The sequence below is a fragment of the Vanellus vanellus genome (assembly GCF_965231255.1).
Source record: "Vanellus vanellus genome assembly, chromosome: 23".
Classification (NCBI taxonomy): Eukaryota; Metazoa; Chordata; class Aves; order Charadriiformes; family Charadriidae; genus Vanellus; species Vanellus vanellus.
In genome coordinates, this window is record NC_138928.1 from 7,123,531 (window position 1) to 7,144,575 (window position 21,045).

Consider the following 21,045-nt stretch of genomic DNA (forward strand, 5'->3'; position numbering starts at 1 on the left):
AGCCTCCCTGCACACCCACCGCTCTCCTCGCCTTCAACAGGAATCACCGCATTAATTACCCTGACAACCCAGCAGAAGTGCTAGCAGGTGCAGCTATCACCGTTATAAGCTGCCATTTATGTGTGTTTTTATTTCTACAGCTTCTTGCCATTAAAAGCCTGTAATTGAGATAATTAGAACGAAGACGTTTGCCTTGTAATCAGCACATATTTCAATAAGGTATTTTAATTTACAGGCGAAAGTTGTTAATTTATTATTTAAATAATGTTATATATATTCACAATACGCTAGTGGTGCCAGGAAAGTGCTTATAGGTCCATTTCATTTAGGGTATTTATGATATTCGTTTCTTTTTTAATCCCTTTCAATTTGATGAACACACATCAAACCTCCAGGAAATGACAGAGCAGACCCCGCTGAGCCGGGACGGAGCCGTGGGGAGCTGAGCTGTGCCCTGGCAAAGAGCTGTGCTTGTGGCGGCTGGGTCACCCTCGCAGGGCCGTGGGAAGGTCCTTCACGGCAGCAGAGCTTGGTCAAGGCACTGCGGTGATATCCTACAGCGTGAGCTTGGGTGGCCTCAAATCTCTCCAAAACGCTAGAGAGAGGAATTCTGGCTCTGGGAATTGATTTCTCACTTTACCGAGTCAGAGGCTGTTCAAAATAGCTGCTGTCAGCATCCGAGAGTTAACGTGTGCTGGCGCGCGGCGATGGGGCGGGAGGTGGGAAGGGGCTGCCTGCCCATCCTGCCCGCGACCTCCCCCCCGCTGAAGGAGCCAGAGCATCCCGCGGCGTCTCCCGCACAGCGCTCCATCACCAGTGCCCGCGGCCAGCCCGACAGGCAGCTGCCTGTGCCCTGCCTCCAGCCCCGTGCTTGTGAAGCCGTCCTGCCCGCACGTGCCTCTGTCCCGCTGGACGTGCAAAGCAGGTGGCACCACACGGCTTCTCCACGTCCCACTCTGGACCCAAAAACTGCCTTTTTCCCACAGCAATGTCTTTGGGAAGGTTTTTTGCAGTGACATTGTCTCCCTGAAGGTTGGTGTCACCCCAAGGGCGGGCGCGTGGAGCTGCCTGCGGCCGGGCTCCTGCCAGGAAAGGGGAGGGATGGCGTCACCAACGTCCCCACATTGGCTGCCGGGTACCGAATGTCCGCTCCTGTTCACCTGACAGTGATATATAACACAACGCACCTACCCTCAAGGGCTCTCTGCAGCGAGCAGCCCTTCATTTCCCAGGTTTAAAAATAGTTACAGGCATTATAAACAACCTTGCACGGAACATGACTTAAAACTTGTTTTTCATCCTATCTGTGTTACTCGTGGGAATGAATGCTCTTATCTCCTCCTTTCTGTGCTCGGTTTACTGCTCTGTGCAGGAGAGGAAAGCGAACAATACAGCGCATCCAGCACCCGGCCTCACGTAAAGGAAACGATCCATTTCTTTATTTCTGCTTCTACGATGCTCCAAGGCCTCCAGGGGCCCCGAGATGAAGCAGCAGCTCAGCAGCCACCAGAGAAGCGCTTGGAGCCTGTTACCCGCCAGGCAGTAGCTTTCAAAAAAAAAAATCTGCTTACAGAGGACAGACTTTGGCTCTTTCTCAAGAGCTCCCTCCAAACCCGAGGTCTGTCTGGCAGCCTCCACGTTAATAAACACTTGCACGTTAGCAGTTGTGAAGTTTTTATCTTCGGCTAAAAAGGTATGAATTATGCAGCAGGGAAGTACATGAGTTAGTGGTGTATAAATGGTGCCACGGCCCCCGCAGTACGCCCCGCGGAGCTGCCGTGAGCCCCGGGGTGCTCCCGCCTCTGCCAGCCCCACTCCGGCTGCCGGCAAGTCGGCGCAGAGGCTCCCGCTCCGGTTTGGTGCCTCCCGGTTCCCAGGCGCCGGCCTGGGAAGTCTGTGGGCATGTCTGGCTCTGCTCTGCCCTGGGAAGCGCCCGGCTGCCCCGCGGCTCCGCCGGGACAGGAGCCCTGGCCGGGCCGGGCCACCCGGCGTCCCTGCGCCCACTCGTGGGGAACAGGGAGATCCAGAGGCGCGTGATTTTGCTGTAATAAGGCTTTTTCTGTAATGCTCCAAATGCCTCCCCTTCACCGCCGCACGAGAGCTCTGCGGGGATGGGTTTAAGCCCGGGAACAGGTTTGGCGTTTGAGGCCGTGCCCGCGCGCTGCTGGCTGGTGCCTTCCTGCAGGCGCTCGCCCGCGTGCTGCAGCGGCCGCGCTGCCTTCCAACCTCGTTCCTTAAATCAGGGACTGCTTAGGCACTGTTCGGAGCGCTCCGCAATGAGCTGAACGTTGCAGTATAAAGGCTTCTTATTTATTATTTGGCAGACAGTAGGAGTCTGTTAAAAGTCCAGTTGCAAATGAGATGTGGGAAGATGGGGCTCTTTGCAGGAGCCTTTCCCGAAGCCATGAGACAGAGCGGGAGCACTCCTGCGCCCCGAGGCACTGCCGCCGGCCTGAGGGACCACAATTAACCAAATTAACTTCAGTAACATGCAGGACTCTGTGCCACATCTCCGGGTCCTGTTACGCTGCTCACGCCCACGCTGCTCTCTTGCTTTATGCACCCTGTAAATCCTGAAAGATTTGCTTTCTTTTTTTCCTTCCTTCTTTTCATGTACATCCCCTAAGCAGCCACCGGCCCGGCTGCTGCTCTGTAAGGGATTTTTACTTGCATAACGTATATTTTCTCAGGGACCGTGAGGGCCTGAGGGTGACTGAGGTATTAATTGACACACTGAATTTTCCACTCTTGCTGTTAGAAGAACTCTTCCCACGAAATAGCTCACGAGTGGATGAGGGTGAGAAAACCGCTTCTGCGGAACAGCCCCGGCCGCTGTCTCCGGGCTGCTGTGAGCTGAGGGGGAGAGTTACAAATGAGCAACAGGCAAACAGTTCTACAGAGTTTTATTTTCTTCCAGCGCCACTATGATCTATGAGCCGTAACGGGCAGATCTTTCCAGAGCAGCTATAATAACTCATAAATATTTATGGTGCTTAATCATGGCAGCAATGGTGCAGAAGCGATAGTACCCGACGGTTTCCATGTGGTGTGCTCGTGACCCTGGCGCAGCGGGGACGGGTCTGCTACTTGTCCTGCACGGGGGACCCTCCTGCTCCGTGTCCTCGTCCTCACCGCTGCCGAGCGCGGGAAGGAGCGGTCGGAGCGCGACTGCGCGGTGAGAGCGAGAGCGAGAGCGAGAGCAAGCCCGGGCTGGGCAGGGGGAACATCTCGGGGACACTGGTGGGTCCCCAACTCGCCGCTGGGCTGCTCGCGGCCGGTCTCCAACTGAGGTGATCCGAGAGTCAGGCGCCAGCTTTGCTGCACCCCAACTGGGTCTGCAGCTTTTGTCTTGCTTCTGCCCCCCCGATCCCGGTGAAACGCTGCCTCCAGCAGCGAGGGCGGCCCCGCCGGGGGGCCGTGAGGGGGTGTCGGTGCAGCCGGGGGTGGGCGCTCCCTCGAAAGGGCTTCTCCGACTCTGCCCTCTGCGCCCGCGCTGCTGCGGAGCACTGACTGCGCGTTGGGTGGGCAGAGCAGCAGCACTGCGCCGGTGCCCCCCGCGAGGGAAAATCAGCTTTGGGTCCGCACTGTCGGCTGAGGCGGCACTGTGGTGAAATGGCAACAGAGCAGAGCTGGGAAGTGATGAGGATGGTTTGGCCGTTCTTCCTGGTTACCGACTGTTCAGTTAAGGAAAGCACTTTAAGGGCTTTCAGGCTGTCACCACCGTGCCCATCGTACCCCTTTCTCCTCTCTCCCCATTAGTGTGGTGTGGCACATTGTCAGAGCCGTCAGTGCAACCGCGAGTTCCTCTCCTGCCTCCTCTCACCTGAAGTTTTCCCGGGAGCCCGTGTCAGCGCCGGCAGCACTGTCTCACGCTTCACGTCCCTTCCACACGTGTCACTGTACACGGCTTTCGAGAGTCCGGCCTCAGCGGTGAGGAGCTGTGTCTGTTTTGGGGTCTCCACAGCCCTCTCTCGGGGCGGCTCTGTCCCCGTCAGCCGCGCCAGGTGACAGACGAGCTGCTCTGCTCATCTCCTCTCATCTCACTCGGGCTTGTCCTCCACAAGCCCAGCCGCCGCGGCCGGGCTGGCTGCTGTTTCCCGACAGCCTGCCGCCTCCCCGCCGGGCGGGAAAAACCCCACCGCCGTGTTTTCCCGGGCAAGCCAATCTCTGAACCTGATTCATGGCACCAGGCAGCATTTGACGTGAACCTGCAGTTAATTACATGTTCTTGCTAAAAATAATTGAGTAGCCTACGTTCTGATCACTGTAATTGCATCCTAATGAATTTGTGTGTCAACTTGTTATGTGCAACTTCGGCGTGTTCTGTAAATACCAAATTAAGTTCTCCGTTCCGTCTCCAGGCTCCCGACGCACAGGTGCTCCGCGGCCGACTTCGCGAGCCGAGGAGGAGGCAGAGCAGCGCTGCAGCCGCAGGCCGGGCACGGCCGCCTCGCCGGACCAACCCAGAGCCGCCGCGCAAACGTGGGCAAGTACCAACAGCGCGGCAAACCGCCCGTTACGGCCGCGCTGAGGCGGCGCAGGCTCCGCGCTGTGGGCTCGTCCTTGTGCCAAGCACTCAGCTGAGGGAGGGGTCGGTGCCAGCCCTCGCCAGGGACAGGTTCGGGCTCTGCTGGGCAAACCGCGGGGCGCGGGCTCCAGCCCCAGCCCTGTGCTGGGCACGCTCTGCTGCCTGCCCCGGCTGCCAACAGCAACCGGCTGCGAGCAAAGTGCCGCTGGTGCTCTACCGGCACGTGGAAAGGGTTCCCTGGACAGCTGGAGAACAACCTACGAAACCAGAAATTACCCCAGAGAACAGATATGTGTAATCTATTGGCTTCAGTGAGAGTTACAAGCAAATAGTGCCGTTCATTATTAATTGTTGTGATTGAACAAGACCAGAAGCCCTACTCGTGCGCCTTGAAGGAAAAAGAAGCTTTGGCAAAGTTACTGAAATGATGCCATGCTCCCATAACGGCTCTTTACAGAACATTACTTATTGTCGCTGTTTTTCATGTTTGCTACCAAAATACCAGCTACAGCTCCCCTATGAAGCTGTGCATGTTAGTTAACCTCATTAAATCCTAAAGGATTAGTCAGCTGTTCCTCAACCACAGAACTGTTAGGAAACATCTAAAGCTCAAAGTTATGTGGCTTGGAAAGTGATTTTCTAATACGCAAACTTCAAAGGAATTTTGCAATCCTGCAGCGTAAGGGAGACAGACTAACGTTAATCCACCGGAGTGCTGCTTAATGGCCTGTTTAATTTTTGTCTTGGTAGGTCTTTATAAGCAGCTGAGCACGAAGGCTGCCTTGCGATGAGCGGGGGTTCAGCTTCACCTCCGGGCGCCGCATCCCCTCATACCGCCCCACTCGTCGCACCCAGATGGCATCTTCCCCATGGACGACAGCACCTGCAGGTACCGGGGGCCGCACTGCTGTGGGCTCTGCCCGCCCTGTGGCGCGTAGGCACGCAGGGACACAGACCCACCTGGGGAGGTGATGGGGACCCCACAGGTGGGTGATGGGGACCTCACAGGTGGGTAATGGGGACCCCACTGGTGGGTGATGGGGAGCCTGGCCAGGCTGGTCCCTGTTGCGGCGGCAGAGACGTTGGCTCGCTGTCGGAGCAGGCGCGAGCTCAGCGACGTCCATGTGCTGCCAGTGCCGGTGAGTGCCCGGGGTGCGCGGGAAGCAGTGCCAGGGCGGGCAGGCAGCGTTCCCCCCGGGAGCACTGGGGAGCCCTGACCCTGCCACAGGAGGGAGTAACCCCGCTGGGACGGGCGCTGCCCTATGGCTTCGCACCTCGAGCTGCAGCGGGAGCCACCGGCACCTCCCGAGCCCACCCCGGTCCCCCCCACCAGGGCCGCTCCTCCCACTGCCTGTGCACCGTACGGCATCGGGAACCCATCATCGCACAGGCTTTGGGGGGACCACCCTGTCCCAAATAAATAATGCTATTAACTGTGAAGTAATGAAGGAATTAAACACACTGCATTTTGAGAGCACAAAGCACCGAAACCCACAGATTAATTAAGCCTCTCAGCCCCCCTGTGAGACGCAAAGGTAATTGCTATGTGCACAGTGCACGTGAGAAAAGAGAGAAAGGGATTTGTTGCGGCTGTACAGCCTCTGTAATGTAACGGCAGGAGCACAAGTGGCATTTCGGCCCCAAGCAGCCCCTCCTGCCTCACCTGCCCTACCGAGCCGGGACAGGGATCCCAAGCCAGGACGCGGCAGAGTGACTCCCGGGTTCCCCGCTCGTTAAGTGTTGTCGGATGTCGGTGTAATGGAGACAGCCAGCAGTGGCAGTCAGCGAGCCGGGCTGAATAATGTATTTGCTGGTGTGTTATCAGCCGAGAAACCTGTTAGTAATAAAAATACATGAGAAGAAGCAAGAGGACATGAATGTTTAATTGGATGAGGGCATTCTCTAGGATACCCACATCTCTGCCACTCAGGCTGGCCCAGCGCGAGTGGAGAGGAGGAGCGCTCCCCGGGCGTCAGACGCGCCGAAACGCTGCCATTCGGCAGCGTTTCGGCGCGTCTGACGCCCGGGGAGCGCTCCTCCTCTCCAATGCGCAGCCCTTGCAGCATCTCCAAGGCATGGCTCTGCAGCCTTGCAGCGCCTGCACCGCCTCGCCAGTGCGCTCCTTGTCTTCCCACCTTTCCCGGAGGTGCTTCTGCGCGTCCTTGCTACGTCTTGTTTCATTCACCGAAAAATGAAAGGCGCCATGTACGTGCTCTGGAGACCAGGGGAAGACCCTGGCAGTTGGACTCGCTGATCCTAAAGGTCTTTTCCAACCTGAATGATTCTAAATGATTCTGTATTCCCAACCCTTAAGTTGATAACCGTGCCCAAGCCCACAGGGACTGGCTACCAACAGGTCACTCTCTTTTGTCTTTTCTTTCTCAGTGAAACCGGTTTTGAGGGCTGACACTGAAAAATGGAGAACCGTGTACTCCGCCACACTGTCCTTCACCGTGAGGTCGAGCTGGGCTGTGGAAGCTGAGAATTGATAGCTGTAAAACAGATCCATCAGCAAAGAAAGAAAAGTCCCTGCTTTCTGAGAGCGAAATTAATTTTGACATCTTAATTATAAGTCAGAGGAAAGGTTGGTGCTGGAATGGTGAGCTTTGAAGATTATTATATTGTCATTATTCATTAATGACTACAAAAGAAACTAGCTCTAAATGATAATGGTAAAGTATAATGGCAAACCTATGAAGCTTCTATTATATCCCATTTACTCCAAAAGAGTCCTTTGCTATTAACTTGATAACAAAAACCAAAAGTACTAATCAGGTTTTGGTCTACAGTGACAGGTATTGCTGTATAAACACTGCCAGGAAAAAAAGAATCTAGAAAATCTGTCTCACTGTGTTTAGAGCAATAATTCTAAGACTGAATTAAAATAGAACAGGACTTCCAGAATTATGGATGTCATAACGTAGTGGTGGTAATTTTGTCTGGCCGATATGACTGGGCATAGAGAGGAAGGGAGGAAAAAAATAACTTAGAGAAAGGTGTCTCACCAGCACTCTTCGAGGAACAGTGGCATTTGTAAATGGCCTCTGACTCTGAGACCGCCTCTTAAATGTGCTGAAAACCATGGGGAAATGGAGAAACCCCATCTAGGAGCTGGAGACGGTGCAGTGGAAAGATGACAGTTTCTTTCTCGGTTAGTGGATGCTCAGCCGTTGCACCTCACAGCAAGATTGCCATGGCAGCCAGGGAAATAAGGAGGTGGTTATTTCTGGAGCGTGGGGAGGTCTGGGCGAGGGGTGGCAGCCGCTTGAGCCCCTCCGAGGGCGGGAGGAGGCTGGGGACGGTCCCCGGGCGCTGCCGGCAGCACCCACTTGGGAGCTGGAGCGCCGAGAGCCCCTTGGCATGGCAGGAGCCGCTGCCCCCGCAGAGGGTTTCGCGGGGCCACGACTCGTGCTCGAGCTGCGCTGGCGTCCGGGGGGCAGCCTGGGGGGGCTCTGCTGGTGTGACCCCTGGGGGCCCTTTTCCACCGCCGTATGCTCCTGCTACTTGCTGAGGAGCAAAACAGAGGGGCCAGGAGTCTCTCTAGGGATCTCCTCTGAACCCTGGGCACACTTCTGTCCAAGATCTTCATCAATGGCAGCAACACCTGGCTGACCCTCCCTCGAGGTGAAGCCTGTTCTGTCAGAGCGCCTTATTCGATTTCTTGTACTAAAATGTAAATTAACTTAAAGCCACTGTAAGAAGCTTATTTCAATATGAGCTGTAATTACTGCTGGGGCTGTAAAAAAAGCTTTCTTTAAAACTTTTATCAAAGTTATTTTGTGTTATTATTGCTTTCTGTGATATGTCTGGATTTTTGGAACAGCAAATAATTCTGCACTTATCTTGGTTCCTTTGATAATATTTTTTATGACAGATCTACTGAGACTCTAACTACATTATTAACATTAAAAAAGGAAGAATGGGGACAGTCTTTTCCAAATAAGTCTCTAAAACCCCTTGCATGTCATTGCTGCCGCTTAAATACTAATCAGGGAAAGACAAGAAATGTATTAATCATATAGCTTTGTACAGAGTAATGTAATCATATATGAATTATCGTGTTGCTAGGAATAATGAACGCAGCCACCCTTCTTCAGCTGGGCAAGGTTTATTTGCTCAAACGAAGCTTTCTGAAATGCTAGTGCGGTTGGAAGAGCTCCTCCAAGTGACAAAGCCAGCTATGGGTACAATAGCCGCAAAACAAAGGGCTGGTTGTGATAGCCTGAGCCCGTCGGAGAGGGGGGAGCGAGCCCGGGGGGGGCTGACGCGCACGCTGCAGCTCGCAGAGGCAGGCAACCACCTCTCCTTCCAAACGCAGGACGGGCAGGAGATGTGTTTTTCTGGTCCCAACTCTCCATTGCTCCTCCTTCGTCCTGTTTTCTAGAAATAAAGGAAATTGTCAGCGTGTTGTGCCAGCTCAACCCCCCAACAGCTCCTCTTTCAGTAGGATGGGTGTAGCCGGCGAGGCAGGACAGCATCTCACCCCTCCGCCTGGTTCAAACCCACCTTCGCTGCTGTGATAGAAACGGTTTGTCTCTGAAAGACACGAGCAGGCTGTAGTATGGCCTGCAGATAGCTGTAGGGCTCTCGGGGTCCCGGAAGGCAATCACTTACAGGAGTGGGCATCTGCTCTCGAGAAACAGGATTTTCCCCTGGGTTTTCCAGGGCAGTTTGCCTGTACGGACACGGCCGCCGCATGAGCCTGGCCTGCTCCCCCTTGCTTCCCCAGCTGCTCGCGCAGCGATACCGGTTGGGAGAGAAAAAGTGGCGGGTGAAAAGGAGCAGGAATCAGAGCGGGGCTGGGGATTACATTTATCAGGCAGAGACTGGGATAGGCTTTTGGACCATGTCAGCTATCCCAAATCCCTGTGAACACGGCTATAAAACTTGACAAGGCTGCTACAGATATTTCAGATCCTATTAAAGATGTAAAACCACTGACAGAGCCGAACCGCTTACAGATGCTAACTCGGCTGCTGGTGAAGCAGGCTGACACCAGGGAGAGGGTTCAAGCAAGGGATTTCAGTGGGTGACGATCCGAAACACACCCAAATGGCTGAATTGATGAACACGGTAAAATATCATCAAACCAAGAGCTTCTGCTGTTTCTGATAAATGCTCTAAATAGTGTACCAGAAGTAGTACTTCAAACTGCGGTTGAATTTTATTTGGTTTAGATAAGCTCTTTAGAGGAAACATTCGCAACAGGTAATCCTGTTCCTATGAATGATTATGGATTCACAGACAAAAGGCCCTCCCTCCCATACGCAAGTAGACAAACAAGCAAGCCTAGCTTAAAAGAGCAAGAAACGAGTCCTTTTTCTCAGTTCCTAAATTGCCTGGTCCAAGTCAAAAGGTTCAAGTCCTCAGCTGCAGCGGCCTAAACCATACAGCGCACGGCAGTGCTGTAGGGAGTAAAGGTTCTCCTCAATGAACCCGGCACGCAGCAGACTTCAGAAGCGCTCAGATCTGAGGGCATCGCTGCAAACCGCCTGCTCTTCACCAGTGGCACCCACGAGCCAGCGTGGCACCCACGAGCCAGCGTGGCACCCTGCGGTCGGCGCAGCGACTGCCAGACAACGAACTCAGTAACAGCGATCCGTCCTCTGCACTGACGCGCGAGAAAGAGGAGAGGACTTCTGCTGTAGCAGAGTACGGGCCTACGATAAAAGCCTTGTGGCTTCTTGGGAAATGGTCCCAGTGCCTCAGCACGGCAAAGGGGGGACCGAACCGCCCGAACCCCCTGCTCCTGCGTGCCTCCCCGAGCCATCCCACAGCATCCCACTGGTTTTCTCCAGCCTTGATTTGTCTGCAAAGCACTAAGCTCTAGATCTAGACTTAAACGCTCCATTACTACTTTTAGGCTCTAAATCCAGTATGTAGACTTCAAACCCATGCTTAGCTGCGATTCCCTGTGACTGCGTGACTCTCGGTTCACGGTATGGCTGGGCCTTTATCCCCACTTTGCATTAATCGGCATCTGCAGTGCTTGATCACATTGCATTGCAGACGTTCCGTGTGCGTCCCAGAGCGAGCGGCTGAGGGGTATTTGCATAGGCTGCTGCTTTATTCACTTTGACAAGTCCTCTTAGATCATCTTGTTAACTCTTCTACAGAAAGCTACAGCAGCAACCAGCCGCTCTTGCAGCAGGCATACGTGGAGCAATCTCTGTACTTACCTTTTGTTATTCTGGAAATTTTGACTCTTGAGGGTGAACTGCACAGGAAACAGCAAAGTAGATGAAAAGTGCTTGAGAACGTATTACTCTGTGCTCTGTACATACCCGCATTACAGCTGCTGATGGAAATTATTTCCCCTCTTCCAGCAGTGCCTTGTTTGTTTTTCTCCCCCCCCCCCTTTTATTTTTTTGCCAGCTTGAGGGTAACTAAACACTGCTGTCATTGTTCAGAGTGTGTCCGACACAGGTCAGGAGCAGCCTCGACAGTTGTCCAGGCTTTCAACCTGTAGGCAGATGCGCACATCAGGCCAAACAAACCATTTGGGGTCATTTCTTTTCATGTTCTCCATTGCAGGGATCTGCCTACACACAGCCCCCCTCCATGGAGGTTTCTTTCATTTTATGAGCATTAGTTTGAAGGAATTTGTGGTGTTTCAGGTATGAAATATTGTTGAATGTGTAGCTGGGAAGTGGAGGCATACAAAGGATCTGACTCAAATGAATTTACCATAAAGTCTTGGTCAAAACATAGTAAATTCCCAGACCGATGCTCCTGCTGTTTGAAAACCTTGCATGGTTATTTATGAGACATTCAAGGCCTGTCGCATGTAGTGATCACTGGTTAATATCTGCATCGCTCAAGGGTGGTTTATTATTTGTGGAAGGGGGACAGAGAGAGGAGAGAAGGACATAATGCTGCGTGAGCGCTATTCTTGCTGGTATTGCATCTCATTTGCATGCTGTGCCGATGCGTCTATTAAATACAGACCGATTTTCGGAGCGGCTTTGTATCGGTGAAGCATTCATTGATACCGATACAGCATTAATTGATACTGATACAGCCTGCTGGGGCCGACACTTTTTCCATTTCCAGGTGAGGAGTCCAGACACCAGGGCTTAGTCAGCCCAGGTCAACACAGATCTCTATTAAGGCTTGGGTTTATTCTCTAAGCTTTTTTGGAGCTTGATGAAATTCCTGGTAAGATCTGCTTGCACGGCAGCTTTTGCTCCTGTACAAGTTAATTTATGACATGTTTAAAAGTTTGTTCTCAGATAACTGTATCTTAGGGTCACACAATTTTCAAATAGACATTCCTGGATATGTCTGTCCACAGAACAGCAAACGCCTGGCTTTGAACCACTCTTAACCAACAGTGATTTGTTTATGCTTCCTTAGAGGCACGGCGCTTACTGAATAGTTTGTTACCCCGTGTTTGAGATGAGTGCTTCTGTTAGGAAGGAACGCTGCGCCTACTGCTCCTTCCTGGCAACTATTTTCATTTTCAGTTAATTCAGTCCAGTTGACCATCACCGCTGGTTCTCCGAAAAGCCTTAACAGCATTGAGGTTAGGGAGCATTGTTGTGAGACAGTCGGAGCTCCTGCGTGCCCTGTCCCTGGGAGGATAGAAAGTAGTGCACTTCTACACGTACAAATGTCTGCACGTTGCTCTGTGCTGGTGCAACTTGCTTTCATGTCATCCTTGCTGAGGACGAATTGTTCTTATTTTGTGTGTGCACGTGTTGCGTGAGTATTTTGCTCTCCTTCCTTTAAGCACGGGCCCGTGCGTGTAGCACGGACAGTTGCAGTGCAAGTGTTGGATGTGAGGAGAAGGACTCGCGAGGAGTCCAAATGTGACACCACAATTCCCTTTCTGTCCTCTCTGAGAAAGTGTGTCTTCACGCTCTAATTAAACAGCACTCTGACATGTTTTTGCTGTTTTGATTGCCTTTGAACTTTGGCAGTGAGATAAACAAACTCTGCTTCCCTGCCTACCAAGAAGTCGCGCTGTCTGGAGGCAGTTTATTTCCTTAGTTCTGACGTGGCAGAGCTCAGCACCCGTTTCATGGCATCTGTACAGGTGCTGATGCCAACAGCAGAGGGATGGCAGCTGCTATGGCACAGCAGGCAATGTGCCGGAGACGCTGGAGCACGGGTGTCTCTTCGATGGCCCCTTTAGCTCACCGAGATTTCACTCCGTAAACACCCGATTCTTCACACCGGGGTAGGCCGGGGCTGGTGGCGGTGAGAGCACACTCCTTCTGATCACTGCGAGGTGGTGCAGACACTTCACATGTGCGTGAGCCGCAGTCAGTAATGAGGCGGGAGGAAGCAAAGCAGGACGAACGCATTCCTCGTCCTGTGGCATAAATGAGAATTAAAATTGTCTGTCCGTTCCCAAGCAGTTTGTTCACGTTTCAGAGTTTGTTCATGACGGAACAATAAAGCAGGTCCTGTGGGGTGAGACGTGCTGCGTGGGGTGGGCTACCGCAGGGTGGCCGGGGGGGCTGCCCTCACCGCCAGCAACACCCAACCCGAAGGGTAGAGCGACCCCGGCAGAGGTGACAGCGGGGACCCCAGGCCCCAGGGAGCCCTGTGGGCTGCGGGCACCCCCTGAGAGAGGCTTCGCACGTCCACGGGGTTTGCACATGCTGCCACTGCATCCACACCCCCCGGGGAGCGGAGAGGAGACAGGTGATTAGTGAGTGATGCTGAGAAAATAAATACATTCAACGCGATTTGCTCTCTCGGAATACAATCAGCCTGAAAGGTAAACGGGCAGCTGCAGAAGAGGTTTATTGTTCATACAATGGGTAACCAACCTGCGGAACTTCCCGGCATTGCGGAGGTGGGGAGCTTCATAAAATTTACAATGGATTAGGCAGCTTTTCTTGGCTTTCAAATTTATATTGAAGCACACTGCTAAAGACAACAGGGCTTTCATGGAAGGAACAGAAGCTTTATGACTTGCTTTTGTTATCAGTGTTATTAGCTAGGATGTCAAGTCAGCGTTTCTGAAGTTGTCCCCCATTTCAGGTGTGTAAACACTGTGGGGAATCTCACTCCGAGATTTGAAAGTCTCAGCCAGTGAAAAGGCTGAGTTGCATTTCCATAAGATTAGGGCGGGCAAGCCGCCTGTTAGGGCGGTGGATAAACTGCTAACCCCGGAGCCAAAGGGACACTCATCTCCTCCTTGAGATGTCCGTGCTGTCTACATACGATTGCGTGTATTCTCTGGAACATCTGGCACGGGCCAGTGCCAGCGGCTCCTAAATTACGGATCATGCCTGGTGTCACAATTCCTGTGTAAAATATTGAAGGTTGGTTTTAAATAACGTGACAGTGCCCCTTTTAATGTCCAGACTGCAAATGCCACAAAGCTTTCAGCCTTCTTGCTGCCATTCTGCAAGCCTGAAAGAAAATTTATCTCTGGCAGTTTTATCCATGCCTGTTGGCAGGCAGCCCAATGCACCTCGAATAGCCGCAAACACAATGAGCTAAACCTGCGCTCCTCACAACTCCATTAACGCCAGAGGCATTACCCCTCAGGTGTATTGGGAGCATTTGGTTAATGTCCCCAAACAAGTTTAGATTACATCGTTTTACCCCAGCAAGCATGGCTTTATTATAAAATTGGCGTTCTTCTAACTTCTTTGGAAGCATTCTTGCTTTTTTGTTAATAGCTACGACAGAAGTCATGGGCTAACAGGCCTTAAAGGTAGAGGAATCTGTGAGAACTGGGAAATACCCAGTAGCAGAAGTTACTGGTGTTTGTTATGAGCAGGTTTCTCAGTGGTTTCTGTACTATGCAGAAATTAACCACTTGCTGCTATTTACCATTGCAAAACATTCCGTGTTGAAACGTGATACTTCCACTGTGCTCTGTCTGTTGTGCAAACCGAGGTGAACACAGGGACATAGCAGTGGAAACAAAAATCCATTGTTTTACGACTCAGCAAACATTCTTTGGACTCTGCAGGTATCGGCCTCTTCATTTCCTCCCATGCAAAGGACAGAAGTATTTGACTTACGCGAAGTCACACCTCTTTATTTGCAAACAATGGCAATGCAGCACCTTCTCAGGGCGCAGGTTTCAGCTCAGCGAGGGCGGCAGCCCGCGGGCACGGCCGGGGCCTCCGACACTCCTCAGACACTGTAGACGTCAAAAAAGTTTTGCAGTGGAAATTCAGCCTCTGAGCGAGAGAAAAACAATCGGAGAGGACTGGGCAGAGAAATTTTCTATTTGAACCATAAAGCTTTGCAAGGATTAATTTTCAGCTTTTTCAGTGGGGACATTGATTTTGAATGAACTTCCCTGTAGTTACCAGTTTTTAGTGTGTCACTCGTTAAGCAGCCGTGCTACGCTCCCAAACGCCGCGATTTTCCCCGTGCGTACCTGGTGTGTAACACGCACCGGCAAGAGCGAATGGCTACACTGAGCCTTTGACACACTGCTAAATGAAAATGCTGATGTGGAGAGCAAACGCACTGGATTTGTGTTTTCCAGTTGAAAAAAAATGTCTTCATGGGTGTATCTAAAATTGTAGCCGTTGTTTTGACCTCTGCTTTGGCCCGACGTGCTGGAGCCAGCTGTGAACCAACCACCTCTGGCGACGGTGGCCATGTGGAGCGGCGTTCTGTGCAGGCAGCACGTGCACACGCCAGGGCAGATGGGTGCACGCACACCCCACGCCAGCCAGGGAGTCGGGCGCCAGGGGAAGGACGGTACGAAGCACCGTGGCTGCTGCGGGGCGGTACGGGGAGCGCGGCCGCCCTGCAGCCGAGGGGCTCCAAACCGCCACCACACAGCACTGCCCGGCCAGGCCCGGGGGGGCCCTGACGGAGGGGGTGCTCCCGGCCGAGGGGGCCCCGCCCCGCCCCGCCGGCAGCACGGCCCTGTGGGCCCGGGCGCGGGTCGCCGAGCCCGGCCGGGGGCGGAGGAGGCCCGACCCGCCCGCCCGCCGCGCTGCCCGTGACGGCACAAGCCCCGCCCCGGGGGGCCGGGGGTGGGCGTGGCCACCGTGGCCGACGGGGCGGAGTGGGGGCGGGGCCGGAGGCCAGGGGCGCGCGGCGGGGGCGGGGCCGCGCCCCGGGGGCGCGCGCGGCGGGGCGGGGCCGGGCGGGCGGGGCGCCGCCGCGGCGGGGCGGCAGTCGGGCGGCAGCCGCGGCCGGGGAGGGAGCGGCGGCGCGGGGCGGGCAGCGGCGCCCCGTGGTGCGGCATGTCCAAGACGCTGCGGAAGAAGCGGCACTGGCTGAGCAAGGTGCAGGAGTGCGTGGTGTCCTGGGGCGGCCCGGCGGGCCCCGACCCCGACCTCCTGCGCGGCGGCGCCGAGCGCGGCGAGTTCCCCTACCTGGCGGGCCGCCTGCCGCCGGGCGGCGAGGGCGCGCCGGGCCCCGCGCTGCTCTCGGGCAAGGCGCCGGCGCCGGGCGACGTGCTGCTGGAGGTGAACGGCACCCCCGTGAGCGGCCTCACGCACCGCGACACGCTGGCCGTTGTGCGGCACTTCAGGGAGCCCGTGCGCCTCAAGACCGTGCGCCCAGGTGAGCTCTGCCGCCGCAGGCCGCGCCGGACCCGCGGCCCGCCCCGCCGGCCCCGGGTAGGCCCAACCGCGCCGGCGCCCTGCGGGGCGGCGGGAGGGCCGCGGCGGGGGGCGGGGGGCTGGTGCCGGGCTGGGAAAGTTTCCGCGGCTCCGGGAGGGCGCCTCCGCCGAGCGGGGTGGCGGGGGAGGGGGTGGGGGGGCGGCGGGCGGCGCTCGCTCCCCCGGCCCGTCGGGGACCGCCGGCCTCGGGAGCGGGCCGGGCTCCGCGGGCCGCCGGCTCGGTACCGGCGCCCTGTGCCGGGGGCCTCGCCCGGGGGCGCCGCTGTCCCGGCGGGGCGCGGGCCCGGCCGTCACCGCCCTCTCCGCCTCGGCCCCCGCCGTGCGGCCGCTCCGGCCCCCGGCGGTCCGCTGTGTCCCGGGTGTTCCGTGGGCGCGACCCCCACGTGCGGGGCTCGGCGGGGCGGACGGGGCCGAGCGGAGGGTTGGGGGGGCTCCGGCGCTCCCGGAGGGTCCGCGCCCGCGATCTGCGGCTCGGAGAAACGCTGTTTCAGGGGTTTCGCGGTGTTTGTGTGATCCGCTCCTCCGCGGCCGGTGGCGGTGGGCTGAGGCGGTCGGGAGCGGGGAGCGCCGGGGGCCCTCCCTGCCGCCGCGGGCTTATGGTTCACAGCCACCGGGAACGCCACCGGGTGTGCTTTTTCCATAGGTTTGGATTAATTTGGGGTACACTAATTAACTAATGATATCAGATAGTTGTGGTTTATCAACATGCCTGTCAAATGTCAAGTTAATGCAGAATAGTGGTACCTGCAGTCACATGAGCTAATGATTCACTATGTAACGAGCTTCAGATTTACCGCTTCCCTGCTCAGACAATCCAGGTGTGAGCGTTATGCCTTATAGAGGAACTGTCTTGGGTGAAACCATCTTTCTCTGAATCCAAACTGATTACAGACTTCAGTCATGCAAATGATGGTATATTTCTTACTCAGGGTCTTTGTTTAACACCTGTCTTGTACTTCTTTCATAACTGCTGGCTTGCTATTTGTCTTTAGGTAATGCATATTTTAAATCAGATTTTCCTTGTTTGACCACTAATGAAAAGTCATCTTCTATATAAAGACTGTGCAGTTGGTCCTGATGTGTATCACCTGTTAAACAAATAAAAAAAAAAACAACCCACACCTTAAAAACACCTACAGAAGCCTGGTAGGCTTTTAAAGATGTCTTTATTTCCAAAATTGGAAATCTCATCTGAGTGAAGAAAATGGAAAAAAAACCAAACAGCTGCAAGTTAAAAGTAAAATAAGAGGATTATAAAAAATTGAGGAAGAAATTGTTTAAGATGGAAAATAATAGTAAATCTCTCTTAAAAAGAGAAAGCTTGTGGGAGATGAAACTATAGTTAGCAGATCAAAGGAATTTCCTGTGTTTACTTGGAGGGGGGAATAGGGGTATTCCTGTACTGGGACTTTCCATAACAGAGAGATATCTCAAACTGTCAAGTTAAAACTATCAGAAAAGATTTAGAAGAAATTGGTACAATTAATAGTAGAAAATAGCCAGAGCCAGATGATGTTCATCAGGACTTCCAGATATGAAGTGCTAAATGGCAATGTGTTGCCTGTTCTTTAAATCATGGGTGGTGTGGAAGGGGTGGGAGGTGGGGAACATGGTGCCAATGGGAAAAGGGTCCAGGAGATCAATGGGACCGACTTCTTATTCCAGCAGGTTGGTTAAAACTGTAGTTAAGAACAAAACTATTGGGCATGTGAGTAAATACCATCTAACGAGGAGAGTGAGTTGCTTTTTAGAAGCAAGTCTGTTGGTTTTTGAAGGTTCACTGGTTGGTTTAATCAAATCCAAGTGTTTTGGTGTAGTGGATTTTCAAATAGACTTTCAGCGGGATATCAACCGACCGTGAATAAAGGCTCTCACCGAGTGAGCGTTGTGTGGCAGTGCAGCTGCCAAAAGATAAGAGCAGAATTCTCCTGTGGGTTTGGTAACTGGTTAAAATACAGGAACGGTTTTCTCAGCAGAAGGGAACTACTGCTGGATTCTTGCAAAGACCTGTGCTGTGTGGCATAGTCATCCAGAGCTTGTAAACTGAATGCTAGGTTGAGTTGTAAAAAGAGGACTAGCATTTGTATGCTGATTTTACATAACTTTTGGAACAAATCAAAGCTTCAGATCCAGCATTTTTTCCCGTACTGGAACATACTGCAAGCATATTTACCACATCAGATGATTTTTGCAGTAATTTACTTTGGTGTCCTTAAATACAGTATTTTAAAGCATACTGGTTTTTTGGTTGTATTTTTGCAAGATTGCCACAGTAGTGCTCAGTGGCAGTATTCCAGTTAGGGTATATGTCCTTAGGAAAGTTGTTGACAAGACGTTCTCTGTGAAGCCCTGTGACTTAGAGTTTGGCTTCCCTTTTACCCTGTGTGATCCCGAGCAGTCCAGACTTGCCGACCTTCGGAAGGCAGCCGGGAAGATGCGTGGGGCTGTGCGGGTGGTGGTGAAGGGAGCGAGGGATGGGGAGCTGGCAGTCCGTGGTGCACCCATGTCTGAATTCCCACAGACCCTTAATTGCCTTACTGGTTTCAAGGTCCCATTTTCCATGTTTTTCTCCAGTTGAAACTGCTGCCTCTCAAACGAATCATCATGTTGAAAGGCACGGAGTGCCTCTGCCAGCAGGCGTTCCTGTGCCTGATGGCTCCTCGGGTTCGAGTGCTATTGGGACAGAAGTCTGAGGGGATCTAGCTTCAGGTGTCTCTACCATGACAGCGAGGAATTTGTCGCCTTGTCTCTGAATTTTAGGGTGTGTGTAAGGCCTTGATGCTCATGGTCTGCCTCTGTGTTTTAGAAGGGCAACTTCGGTGTTTAGGAGCTGGCTCTGTCTTCCAGCTGAGGGCTGTGGGGGTCTCCCAATGGCCTTGAACAGCATGGCGGGGGAGTGGACGGCTTTATTTCGCGTAGTGATGTAGTCCTTCATTAAAGGCAGCAACAGCTTTAGTTGACAGCAGTAAAATCTGTCTGTGATACTTCTAGCAAGCTCATAGAAAATTTAAAATGGAAAATTCAAGATGCTGTTTAGTCTTGTTTGATAAGACACTTGAAAGATATGAATGTTAATTTGAACGCCATCTGTTAACTGCACTTCACAAATGATGGACCATTTTGTTGACGAAGAAATTTGTCCTCCCCTTTCTTGCTCTGCCCTTACTTTCTGAGGGGGGAGAACAAGACCGGTGTGCCACAGGCTGGGGACGAGTGTCGTCAGTGCCGCAGCCATGCCGCAGTCGAGGTCTGGCTCGGGTGCGCACAGGCTACCGGGAAGATGATCTGTGCCAGTATCGGTAGGGGTTGACAGAGCAGAGCCTGCAGAAGGCTGGTCTGGAGCTCTCTGCCAGCACACCTGGACTGATGCTGGGATCTGAGTTGTCTAAACAAAGTTAGATACCCCTTCATTCTAGTTGATGTTTGAGATTATAACCAAACCTCTATTTTTGTGTAATTAATTGTCATCTTGATCAGATGAGCAAAACGGCAGTACAGAGGAATTGGGGGGTTTGTACAATGTGATATTTGTATGTATGTGCACGCGTGCCAGCACAGGCCGGCTCATCATAATGAGTGCACTTGTATTTTAGCCATGCTGGGTAAGTGCTGGTTTCAAGCTTATCGCCTGCTTACATGCATCCAAACAGTGGCTGCCATGTGGCTCGAGGACTTTCCCTGTCCGACGTTACTCGGATTAGTACACTGGCCTTGTAACTAGCTGGCACTGCTGCAGCTTCTTTTATTTCCATTAAGGAAAAACTAATGCATCTTGCTTTAGTTGAATCCATTGTCTTCGAGTGCTAAGTTCATCCTCTAAAGGTGCCTGCTAGTTGCATTCGGGTTTAGCCAGAAAGATGTTTGTATGAGCGGGTGAGCCTGATTGCTAAAATGCTCATCAATGTAACTTTGAGTGCCTTCTTTCTTTGTAGCAGCATGGTAGCCAAAATACATCAAAACTAGGTTGCAGACTTCAAGTAAGAAAAATTAATGATTATCTGCAAGTTCCTCTTCCTGCAGCCTGAGTTGCCAGGTACTATGTAGGCAGGAATGCATTTTCCTTGCGCCCTAAGGAGCTTTGATGAATACAGCTACTCTGTGGCAATTATAGTTTCATGGCCACTCTAACTAGCATCTGGGAAGAAATGGGCAGAGTCTGGTAGCTCTTCCACTTGAGAAATGCTTCCAGAGTGCATAGTTTTATCCCTTGATTATTGAGAGAATGTGTGTTGGCTCTGTTCCGTCAAAACTAATCTTTAATCAAAAAATGGAGCAAGATTTAAAATGATGAAAAGTTCCCTTTGGACTAAATTTTTTTAATAGTCTCCGTACTCCTGACACTATTAAACCTTGATTTCCTGTGTATTTGTTTCATGGCGAACTTCCACAGTCGTGGCTGGAGCTCTTCCTCCGATTGGGGCATTTGTTCGTTATCTCCTGGGTTGCCTGGCCTGCAGTATGGCGTCAGGTCCTGCTTTGATGTTTTTTCTCCCAGCTGGGGCACGTGGAGGACTTTGCAGCTCGTGTTCACAGAACTCACGGGGGCTTTATTTTTGCAGTCCTTCCTGTGGTTTACAATATGTACAGCGCACCCCAGCCCAAAGCTGATGCATGTTGCTGCTTAGTGTGTACTCAACTGTAGCCTGCAGCCCTTCGACATGACTTCTCTGACTGCTTCAGATCTATTGCTTTATTTGAATTACAATGCATTAGTGCAGAGAATGAGATGATTGACTGGTGGATGTAGCACTCAAGTTGTCAGCACCCAGCTAACTTTTTTCGAGTCAGTATCTGTCACTAAATCATGTAATGCTCTTGGGAATTGAGGAACTTGAAGCCAGCAAGGCCTTACACCTTACCAAAATGCTCTCCTGACCAAAATCTAGTGCAGGGTTACAAGGCGACAGCTTACTGCTGGATGTGTTTTCTCACGTGACTGTGCAAGTGCATGCTGATCGA

The 21,045-nt window shown here is 52.9% G+C and overlaps 1 protein-coding gene across 2 annotated transcripts in view; it reads left to right on the plus strand.

Moving 5' to 3' along the window:
• Window positions 1-15,673: 15,673 nt before the first annotated feature.
• Window positions 15,674-21,045, plus strand: part of MAGI3 (membrane associated guanylate kinase, WW and PDZ domain containing 3) — a 73,258-nt gene continuing 67,886 nt past the window's right edge. For both annotated transcript variants that reach the window (XM_082494417.1, XM_082494418.1), the window contains exon 1: window positions 15,674-16,027. In XM_082494417.1, coding sequence (XP_082350543.1) covers window positions 15,706-16,027 — 322 coding nt within the window. In that variant the 5' untranslated portion in view covers window positions 15,674-15,705. The remainder of the gene's footprint in view (window positions 16,028-21,045) is intronic.